This window comes from Rhincodon typus, chromosome 21 (assembly GCF_021869965.1).
Source record: "Rhincodon typus isolate 14 chromosome 21, sRhiTyp1.1, whole genome shotgun sequence".
Lineage (NCBI taxonomy): Eukaryota > Metazoa > Chordata > Chondrichthyes > Orectolobiformes > Rhincodontidae > Rhincodon > Rhincodon typus.
The window spans coordinates 45089539-45101699 of NC_063352.1; the positions used below are offsets into that span (position 1 = coordinate 45089539).

The window sequence follows — 12161 nt, forward strand, 5'->3', positions numbered from 1 at the left end:
CCCCAAAACACTTGAGCTATTGAAGTGCTTTCTGAAAAGCAGTCACTGTTATAATAGAGTCACAGAGTCATACAGCACAGAACCAAACTCTTCGGTCCAACTCATCCGTTCTGACTAAGTTTCCCAAACTAAACTGATGAATTATAGTTATTTAATTGATGTAATATCCTAGTACTCTCACAGATCGAACTCTGTGTACAACCACAGATTTCCTACAATGCTTAATAAATCCACAGCCATATATCACACAATATAAATAAATTGCTAACAACAGACATATCATGCATCAAATGAAGCAGACATTTTGTACACAGTAGACTATGACAAACAGCAAAGTATTAATTAGCATAAGATCTTTCTTGTGATGTTAGGTTGAGGGATCGGTCAAGATTTCTGAGATGACTCTCCTAGTCTTTTCTGAAACAGTGCCATGGGATTTTAAATGTCCCCTCAGAGTGTAGATGGAGGGGGGAAGAGGGAAGGGAGGATTCCATGGTGTTTGGTTTAATGCCTCATCCAAAGAAACAGCACTTCTGGCTCCAGCACCCCCAAAGTGCTGCATTGGATTGTCAGCTTTGATTTCTGTGCTCAAGCCCTGGAGTGGCACTTGAACCTTGTGACTCAGGTGAGAGCACTACTGACTAAGCCACTGTTGACACTGCAGCAATCCTAATACCAACATCTAATTAGCATTCTGATTGTAGTATTTTTGGCCCACTACTTAATGCATCACTTTTTTTTATTAGATGTTGAGAAGAAGCTTGCAGCAGACTGCTGACCTCCAGCTTAGTGATGAAAAGAGCACTGGCAGTGAGGATTCTGATTCCCTAGAGGACGAGAAAATTGGAGAGCAGATTGAAACTCGAGAATCAACAGACAGTCTGGAGAATCTACAGCTGAACAAGCAATCTTTCCAGAGGGCGCCAGAGGCTAAACAGTGTGCTTTACACCCTGGAGATCTGATTGTACTTGAATTTGGGCCTGGTACAAAAAGTAAGTCTGGTAAGATTTGAGAAATGTAATGCATTTCAGCCTTCATAGAGTTTCGTGTTACTGTTTAAGATTTGCTTATACAGCTTTATTGGAATGGAATTTTAAGATTTCTTCATTGAATCAACTGCTTTTACTGCTTTTGCTTTTAAAACAATGATGGCATGGTCATACCAAAATATACACGATTTCATATGTTGCACTTATTTTACAAGAGCGAGGATTTATCTTTGCCAACATGATTGCTTTAAGTCTGACTGCCTGTGATACTCCCCAAGAGCAGAGTAATGGGATTAGCTTGGATAGCTCCAGCATAAAACTGGAAGGAGTAAAGAACAGATGCCGATACCATGAGCCAACTAGCCATCGCCAATGCCATTCAACTTCTATGATATTAGTCACTACTCACAATTTCATTCTTTTCTGGTAGCATCCGGCCATTAAATTATATTTATGCACAGTATTCTGTTTGCACAAGTCCTGAGTGTTAGCTTACATTCACTTGGTGAAAATAGAGGTGGGGAGGCAATAGCCTAGTGGTATTATCGCTGGACTGTTAATCCAGAGACCCAGATAACGTTCTGGGGACCTGGGTTCAAATCCTGCCATGGCAGATGGTGGAATTTGAATTCAATAAATATCTGGAATTAAGAGTCTAACGATGACCATGCATCCATTGTCGATTGTTGGAAAAACCCATCTGGTTCACTCATCTCCTTTAGGGAAGGAAACTGGCATCCTTACCTGGTCTGGCTTACATGTGACTCCAGACCCACAGCAATATGGTTGACTGTTAACTGCCTTCTCGGTAATTACGGATGGGCAATAAATGCTGGCCTAGCCAGCAACGCCCTCATCCTGTGAATAAATAAAGAAAAAAACAAGATAAATATCAGAATATTTAGCAGAATGTGAGGAGTTCATGCAAAATGGATAACCTTCTCTTCCTAGAGGCATCGACTCTTCTGAATCGGAGGAAGAGAGGAAGAATCCAATGTAGGCATATAGGAACAGCGATCAGATGATCCATTGTCTAACTTGGAATCCAGTCCATGTAAAGTTTCCAACATACAGATACCCCAACTGTGTTTATCCTGGTGGTTTATATGAAAGGCCACAAAATGGCGGAAGAGATGAGAAAAATGGCGAGGTTACACCTCAGTTAATGCTTACAATCTGAGGGAGTTTCATAACCCTAGCTTTTTATTTGTCAGAAGGCATTGGAAGTATATAGAATGGAGTTGGATGAAAGGACTGTTGTACCTGACAAGGCTGTATTACTATTTTTCCCCCCTACCATTAAGTTGCGGTGACAACTTAAGCATAATTCTATTCTTTTTAAATGCAAAATTAAAAATGAAAACCAAAAGGAATGACCAAAACCATGCAATTAAAAGATTCCTACACTTCCAGTCTGTCCTTGGATTGTATTTGCTATTGTGCTCAGCACGCAATAGATAACAGTGTGAGGCATTGAGTCATGTTGACCAGAAAAGCTCCAGTTGAAATCTTGGCTGAGGACATTAAAAATCTATCATCGCTTTCTGCCCAGTTGTTAGAAGAATAGCAATTGCATGGGATTTAAGAGTGCAGTGCTACTTATTATATAAATATGTAACATAAATGATACAAAGAAACTGGCAGGGTGATGGGGGAAGATTAGGCTGAATCAGATAGCTATTCAATTAAAGCCATTACAGGCCTGAATTGGTCCCTTTTATATTGTCTGATTTGATGATGCATTATTTTAGAATGCCTGTGCCCTTCCTTCAGAGAGGAAGTGACTGAAAGGAGAAAAATCAGAGCTAATTAAAATTATTCAAACTATATAATATTGAAGCATTAGAATATGTGTTAACAGAGTAAGGTAGGTTTGAATTAAAAATAGATTATTTATTAATGCATCATTTGCAGGCAGTCGAAAAGTGCGAGCTTTGACAGCAGCTAGGAAAAATGATGCAGGATCTTACATTCCTTTGAAACCCAGTCTGGTGAAAAGTAAATCTTTTGACAAATTCACCTCTTCTTCTAACCATCTTGGAGCAGACCTGATTTCAAGTAAGGTTTCTTTCTGATGATGGGAATGTGAAGTTTTATGTTTTGTCTTTAGAAATGACATTCTGCTGACTGAGTTTTAACAGTATTATATGGTGAGAAGATAGGACTGTAAGCATGAGGAATTGTGAATCTTTCTTGGACAAATATCTGAACAACTGAACAATTAATTGGAAATATACCATTGCATTTTGTTTTAAAAAGTACTAAAATATAAGACCTACACATGGAGCACTGTGGATTTGTTGTTTAGCATTCATTTTAGAAGGAAAGTTTTGATTTTTTTTTAAATCATTCATCTTCTGTCCCATTCAGTACTGAAGTTACATTGGATTACATAGTATATAATTTTATATTTGTTTATAGGATGTGGCATTAATGGTAAGGCACTTATTGTCCATCTCAATTTGCCCTTGAGCAGTTGGTGATGAGTCACTTCTTCAAATGAAGCAAATTTAAGCCTCTAATCTGTTCTCATGCCCACAGTATACATAGGTCTGGTCTGGTTCAGTTTCTGGTCTCGAGAAACGAGAATGTTAATAGTGGGGGATTCAGAGATGATAATGCAATTAAATGTCAAGGGGCAATGTTTAGATAGGCCCTTGTAGGAAATGGTCATTGCCCTGCCACTTGTGTGGCGTGAATGTCTTTTTTTAAAATTATTTATTTACAAATGCCACTTATTATCCTGGATGTTGTCCAGGTCCTGTCGCATATTGCTTAGATTGCCTCATTTTCTGAGGAGTTACAAGTGGTGCTGAATATCATTCAATCACCAGTGAACATCCCCATTTCTGACCTTATGTTAGAGGAAAATCATTCTTGAAGTACTGAACGTGGTCAGGCTTAGGACAGTATCATAATCCTCGCTTAACATAAACTTTTGCACAGCACTGCTGCTTTCGCAATCAATCCCCCTTGCTCCTGGTAATGTCACCCCTGCTTCCCAAGCCTTGCCTCCTGCCCTTGTTCTCAGTCTTTTCTCCCTGCTCCCATCTCACTCCTCCAGCTCTTGCCTCTTACCAGCATTGCTTGCCACCCTCGCTCCATGTAGTTGCTTCTTGCCTCAGCCTTGCTTCCTGTTTTCTGTCCTCTGGAGTCCTTGGGTTTGTTATTCTAACTTCATCTGTTCTGAATTCACACTAAAGTCCGGGCCTCCATGTAGTGGCAGAGGTTACTCAGTGAACGTAGTCCTCAGACTTCACCAGAACACCTATGCCAACCAATGTCCGTCACTAGATGACACCTGGTCAATCAAACCTTATTGTGGATACTTTTTTATTCAGTATGTTTGGATATGTTATGACATGTGTCTGGGGCAGATAGGACTTCAACCCAGACCTTCTGGTTCAGAAGTAGAGACACTACTACTGCACGACAAGACCTCTATTCTTAAAAGTCTAATGTTCTGCTGATTGAGTTTTAACATTATAATATGGTGAGCTTGTTTCATACTTAGCAAGTTTCTTCAGCTAGAAGTATACAATGCTGTGCAGGTGTTTCAACTTGGACATTGTATTTTCTGCACGAGATATATCCAAAGGACCCACCTTTGCCTTTAACATTGATTATTATGGGAACATATGACTCACTTAGAAGTAATTTCACTTAAATTCGCCATTTTCAGGATGGCAACAACAATTTTAAGTGAGGATTTATTGTCTAAGGTTCTTGAGTAGATTTGTAGCTTGGGTTGTGGATGTTGTGGTTGGTTGGCTCGCCGAGCTGGTTCGTTAGGTCGCGAATGTTTAATTACCCTGTTGGGTAACCTGATCAGTGCAGCCTCTGATGAAGTGTTGTTGTGTTTTCCTGCCTGGTATCTAAACTCCAGGGTCCGTTGGAATTGGTTACCTCATTTCCGGTATTTCTTTGCAGTGGTGTATATATAGGGTCTAATTCTATATACTTATTGTATCCAGGGAAAGCCCTGCAATGTTCCCCTCAAGCAGAGATGATGAACCTCCATTAACTGCAACCAACTTCCTTTTTGTTAGGTATGAATACAATCAATAGCGATCTTGCCCCCCACCCCTCCCAATCCTCATTGATTCCAGTTTTGCTACGATCACTTGATTTCACACTTGGTCAAATGTTGCCGCAATGCCAAGGGTAGTTATTCATGTCTCATATTTAGTTCAGCTCTCTTGTTCATGTTTGGACCAAGTCTGTGAAGAAATCTGGAATCAAATAGTCCTGGTGGAACCTGGGTTATTTTTGTGTAAGTGCTGCTTGATATTACTGTCAACATCTTCTGTCATCTATTTACTTGTAATTTTACTGATGGGGGATTGGTCAGATTGGAGTTCTGTTGCCTTTTTTCGTTGTTCAGTGAATGCTGGTGTTGTAGCTGTACCGGAATGGCTACATTTGTGGCTCCGAGAACATTTATTCTTAAATATCTACTTGGATTTTAAATTTTATACATTTTGTTACTGGGTTTTTCCAATTTCTGGGCTGTGAATAGTGACCTGAAATGTTATAATTGTTCAAGACTGAGACTGATAAATTTTGACATATTAAAAATATATAGGGATACAGGGATAGTGCAGGAAAATGATGTTGACGTAGGTGATCAGTTCATGATCTTGTTGAATGGCAAAGCAGGCTTGATGGGTCGAATGGCCTATTCTTTCTTTTTCTTACGGTCCATTGACCATAAGAACCAAAAAATATTGTCCGTTGTCCATAAGCAAATATGACTGCTTGGTGATTTGAGAAAAGAGAAGTTTTAGAGGTGCAGAACTGTAAACAGTGAACTGAAATCAACATACATAGCATCACCTACTTGTCCCTTATCTTTCTCCTGTTTGGTTTCTCACCCTGCACCTTGTAGAAACTTCAGTGCATTCAGCTTTCTCATATTTTATTGTGCACTAATTTCTGCTAACCTAAATGCTGAGTGAGCAGATGGGTCACAGGAGTGGTAATGTTTCCTTGATCGCTTGTCAATTCTTTCAGCCCATTAGTAAAAATGAGGAGTCTCGGTTTTCACTAGCATCATATTTAACCCAAGATGAGCTTTCCAACATATGTCCCTGCCATCTCAACTTAATAAATTTGTAATTTAAGTTGGTTTCAGTTATGGTGACTATGACAGCTGTCCTCCATTGTTATAAAAGCCCATTTGGCTCACTAATGTCTCACTTCAAAGAAGGAAATCTGGTCTGGCCTACACTTGATTCCATATCACCAGTGATGCGGTTTGACTCTTAACTGCCATATGAAATGTCTGAGCATGTCACTCAGATCAAGGACACTTGAGGATCAGAATGACAGCAATTCCCGCAATGCTGTGAAAGAATAAAGAAAAATGCTTTGTTATCACCCTGCTTATTTGACAATCTTTCAACCTGACTGTTAAGGAGGTCGACAGTTGCTTTCCCTATTCAGTCAGGTACTGGAAACCTGGTTCCTCAAAATACAATGTTAGTTCTCAGCTGAGACTTCTAATAACATGATCAGCAAAATTAAATTGAATGTGCCAGGACAATTCTGACAGACACTGTAGGTAGTGATGGGCCAATATCTTTTAACCCCTAAATAGAAATCTCAAAATATTAAATAGATAATCTTTTGAATTTTAGATCATGCATCCTGATTTTCTTTTTAATATCAAACTAAAGTTCCTTGCTTAACTTTATGACTTTTTAAAATTGAGTTTGAGTGTATTTTTAAATGTTTAGTCGCAGTATATTCAGTAAACATAATATATACGCTATTTATTTTATTTAGCTCAAGAAAGTCGTCAAGAGCGGGTACTTTCTGCTGCAAGAAGGAATATATGCCAGGTGAAGGATCCAGAATTATCTGCTTCAAGTGTATTTCAAGCCATGCAGAAAGAAAATGAAGATATGCTGAAAAGTGTAGAAAAGCAGAGAACAATCACAAAAACACCCACATGTTGGCAAACGGTACGTAAGAGTGAGGAAAAAAACTGAAGTGCAAGAGGTTTTGAAATACATGTCAGATACTGGGATGGATTAAAGTTATTTCTTCCATTCTAGTAGAAATTCTCTAAGCCTGTTCTGCTTACAAGTGATACAAAGTTTCATGCATTACAATTCATATTTAATGGGAAGAAGGGAAGTTCTGACTCTACAGGCATCATAAGAGAAGTGATCTTACCTCAGGATAAATGGTTACATGGTTTCCAGGCTTTTTATTAGATGTATTTTTTAAACAGGATTGAGGAACCTGTGCAGATAGCTCATTGAATATTATAAATCTATTTATGTTTGAGAGTCAATACGCCATAGAAAATGTGTGTATGCATGCAGTAGGGCTTCCTATTCTGAGGCATGGGTTAAGCAATTTATGTGCATATACATTGCAATGACTGAAAATAATCATTTTGGTTTCCTGGAAAATCATTCTGTTCTTTCTTAGTCATCATTGGGTCAAAAATTTTCAAGAGTAATTTGAAAGAAAGGGAGATAAATTCTGGTTTTGTGTAATTTAAATTACGATATTTGATCAAGTATTTTGTTTGTTAATAAACTACTTTTTCAGTTATCTAATTGTTTCATTATTTAGCTTTCGCCTTCAGAAGCAGCAAGAAATGGCACACTGCAGTGTTTGCCCGTACCAGTAAAGCACGATATGATCGATAAAGCTATTGAACGAATCAGCTATTTGGAACCAAGGTAATTTCAGGCTTCTATGTCTATATCAGAATATCATTAAGGTAGATCTGTACGCATTTTCATTCAAACTATCAGCTGTCCAGCCATCATATTTTTGTCATTTTTATACTGACTCTTCTGTTATGACTTCCTTTTAAACACATCATTCTGTATGGTCTGTCCACAGGAAAACATATTCTGCACAAACTGTTTTTGCACAAAGCTTGAAAGTCTTTTCGAAATGTTTTACTTAATTATCTCTTCTTTCAGTAACTGAAGTGTTCAAAACGTGTTTAAACATGTATTCATGAAACACCTTAACTCATTTGCCCTTGAAATTGTGCATTTCCCAGAGTGCATCAGATCAGTCCTGTCAGCTGCACTAAGAAATGCTTTTTATTTAATCAGTGTAATGTAAACTGTGGGTTTTATATAACTTTAGTATTAGTTGCAGTAGGCTTGAATTTCTGGTTTGAGTTAGCAACCGTTTTTTTCTGTGTCTGAAGTTAACTGTTACCCTGTAATTGTATTTCTGTAATTTCATAATGATTTCTTCAAAATATTTTTGAAACCTGGCTGTAGAGTGAATGGATTTTGTGTAACAATGAACTTTTATTTATTTTTGATTGTTTGTGACTCAGTATGCTAAATTATGGGGCCTCAGAAGTTTGTTAGAGAAATCTGTAATCTGTTTTAAGATCAAGGGAAATATCCACAGCTGAGGGAGCAAGACTTTTAGTGCCACTTCTGACTGCATAGTAGAGAATAGGTGCGAAAACACAAAATATGCTTGCAACAGAGGATAGATAATCTCTTTGAATAGCTAATGATGGGCCCTTCTTTCTATGATTGACATGGTCAGCTGTGAGTGGGTAAGAAATGAATGGCTGGAACATAGCGTTTCAATTGCAAGGCTATCACTAGAATCAAATCCATATTGCACCAAATGGCTTAATGGTGGTAACATTTTTTTTCTCTCAAGATGCGATAATTTCTTCACTAAATTCTCAATTTCCAAGCAATCAGCCCGTAAGACACACTTGTTTTGCAAATTTAATAATTTTAACCTAATCAATTTAATACTGAATCTTACCTAGAGCATCAGCTTGCAGGTTTTTGACCATTTGGTTTGTTCAACAATTGCACTGTGACAACACATTAATCACGTTACAGGCTTGGAATCCAGATAGCCCAATTTAGTAGTTAAAGATCAATTAAACTTTGATTACTGTAAACAAATTTCATATCAGATCTTAAACATTAATAGGGTCAGTTGAACTTCCTATTACAGATTCAACATGTCGCACAGTTCTCCTGAACCCCTGCCCCCTCCACACTTCTTCAGGTACTTGTTTCCTTTATCTCAGTTATTTGTTATTTATGTACATCACTTCCCTATTCACCAGCTGTCATACCATTCACTGGGGAAGTAGAAACAGGAGGGCATCACTTCCATGGCTCATTGAGCCTGCTCCAGCATTCAGTAAATCATGGCTAATCTGATTGTTCCATTAACTCCCCTTTCATGCCTGCTTTCTTTAATCTTTAGTTCCTTTTTAAATCAAAATTTTGTCTGACTCAGCCCTGAAGTTATTCAATGATTCAGATTGCACTGCTGTCCGGGGAAGAGAATACCAAACATTGATAACCCTCTGAGAGAAAACGCTCATCCTCATTCCTGTTTTAAGTGGGAAGCCTGTTATTTTGAAACTGTGCCTCCCCATTCAAGCTATTTCCAATAAAGCAAACAGTCCAAAGATGTGCAGGCTAGGTGGATTGGCCATGCTAAATTGCCCATAGTTTCCAGGGATGTATAGGTTATGGGGATTTGCCATGGGAAATGCATGGTTACATGGATAGGGTAGATGGGGAGGATCTGGGTGGGTTGCTGTTTGGGGGATCGGCATGGACCTGATGGGCTGAATGGCCAGATTCCATGATTCTGTGAATAGAAATTCTGGTGCATTAGGGATGGTGGTAGAGCCTTGCCACTGAGGAACTGAGTCAAAGTCTAAAGCTGTGAAGGTAGACACAAAATATTTAACATCTTTGTCTACCCCTGATGATTGTCATGTTTCTGCTGATACAAAACCAACATTTACTTGAATAGTTTGGGACAATAGTGTGTGGATGGAAAAGCTGCTTATTAAACACTTGTTGCCACTATGGATGACGCAAATGTTTTGAGATTAAAGAAAAACTTTGTTTGGTCCCATAGGCAAATGTTTGAAGCAGGTTGTACAGATTTGCTTTTTTTCAGATGCTTTTGGATGGAGGTGAAATGTAAAATGATATTTTGGGATGCAGTGATTGCAGAGTGTGTTACTGTGTAGGCATTTTAACTTTTTAATTTCTTTTACTTACCACCTTCTGTTTTACAGTCAACAAAAGAAACTTCTAAAAGTGTTGGAGAAAATTGAAGTGCCTTCCAGTGATAGATCAGATAGCAGTACCATAAAGGCAAGAATTGGAATGACTACTGAGGTGAGCAACCTTCAAGTTTTGCCCACAGTGGGGGGCAGTGGTCTAGTGGAAATGTAGTAATCCAGAATCCTGGGCTAATGTTCAGGAGACCATGAAATTTAAATTCAGTAAAAACCTGAAATGAAAAGCAAGCTTAACGGCAACTATATCAGTAATAAATTAGGATCTGTATTAATTATGCTGGAATGCATCGTTTACCACTATTGTTTACTGTATTGAGTAATTTGACTTAACGGATGCACACCATCCTTACTTGCTGCAAAAAATGTCATGAGCACCACCTCATCATAAAATATTTTGCCAGCATCTCAATACGCAGATTTCTATCTTGCCCACACCAGAATGCTTCATACTGTAGAATGACAGTAGATTGGTCATGTACGTAGGAAATATCAAATTAAATTGAGCCCAGAAAAATATGACTTAATGTTTTTGGGGAGGACAAATGAGGCAAGGGAGTGTACAAAATATTAAAGCATTTTAAAGTGTAAAAGGTCAAGGGAGTCTTGGAATACATGCCTACAGATCCCGGAAGGCAGCTGGGCATTTTGACAAGGTGGTTAGGAAGACATAGATAAGGTATTAACGATAAGGTATAAAATTCAAGAGCAGGGGAGAGGGTCCAGAAGAAATTTACCAGGATATTGCCAGGAATGGAGGGTTTGAATTATCAGGAGAGGCTGGATAGGCTTGGACGTTTTCCAATGGAGTATAGGAGGTTGAGAGCTGACCTTATAGAGGTTTATAAAATCGTGAAGGGTATAGATAAGGTGAATGACAGGTGTTTTTTTTTGCCTTAGGATGGGAGATTTCAAGATTAGATGGCATATTTTTAAGATGAGAGGAGAAAGATTTTATAAAGACACAAGAGGAATTTTTCTTTTACACAGAGAATGGGTCACGTATAGAAAGAACTTCCAGAGAAAGTGGTGGATGTAGGTAGAGTTACAGCATTTAAAAGACATTTGGATAAGTATGTGAATAAGAAATGTTTGGAAGGATATGGGCCAAGCACAGGCAGGTGGGACTAGTTAAGTTTGGGAATATGGTCAGCATGGACTGGTTGGACTGAAGGTCTATTTCCATGTTTTATGACTGTATCTCTATAACTGATAAAACACTAGTTAAGCTAAAGCTGGAGTACTGTGTCCACCTCTGGACACCACATTACAAGAATTATGTGACTGCACTAGAGAAGATACAGAGGTATTTAAAACTGTTTTGCTATGAATCTCTGTGAAATGGCAAGTTGGAGTGTGTTCTTCCGATGGGGGAGACTGACACGTGATTTAACTAAGGTGTATAAAATTATGGGCCTACTTCTGTTAGTAGAGAGATCAATATCCAGGTGACATAGATTTAAAGTATTGGTAGAAGGATTAAAGAGGAGGTGAGAAATGTTTTCTCCCAGAGGTCTGGAAGTCACTAGGATGGTAACAGCAGAAACCTGTTATATTTAAAAAGCATTCACGTATGCACTTGAAGTGGTGTAACCTTCAGAGTACAGACCAAGAGCTAGACAGTGGGATTGGGAATGGATAATTCTTCTTAGCCAACATTGAGTATGCTCTGCCATTCAATGAGATCATGGCAGATCTACTAATTCTGTGCTGTCCTCAAAAATGATCCTGAGCTTTCGGTTGCCTACCATTTTAACACACCACCGTGTTCCCTGGCCAACATCTCTGTTTTGGGTTTGCTCCAGCAAAGCTCAGTGGAAACTGGAAGGACAGCATCTCATCTTCCACTTGGGGTCCCTTTAGCCTTCAACACTCAATATCAAATTCAGTAAGTTGAATTGAGTGCCTTCTTCCATGTCCTTACCTCAAACCCCACACACAAGTCCTTGTTATCACATGGGCTGCTAATACAAACAACTCGTTGTCAGCCACTAATAGCAGTTATGGCCCCCATTAGAGTCATAGAGTCCTACAGCACGGAGACAGGCCCTTCAGCCCAAACTGGTCCATGCCCACCAAAATGTCCATCCATGCTAACCCCATTTCTCTG

The 12161-nt window shown here is 38.7% G+C and overlaps 1 protein-coding gene across 1 annotated transcript in view; it reads left to right on the top strand.

Moving 5' to 3' along the window:
- Positions 1-12161, top strand: part of LOC125485691 (protein KATNIP homolog) — a 55596-nt gene that overhangs the window by 22497 nt on the left and 20938 nt on the right. Inside the window, exons 7-11 of the mRNA XM_048609758.1 lie at positions 747-1002; positions 2905-3048; positions 6778-6956; positions 7579-7688; positions 10049-10151. Of these exons, the coding sequence (XP_048465715.1) occupies positions 747-1002; positions 2905-3048; positions 6778-6956; positions 7579-7688; positions 10049-10151 (792 nt within the window). The remainder of the gene's footprint in view (positions 1-746; positions 1003-2904; positions 3049-6777; positions 6957-7578; positions 7689-10048; positions 10152-12161) is intronic.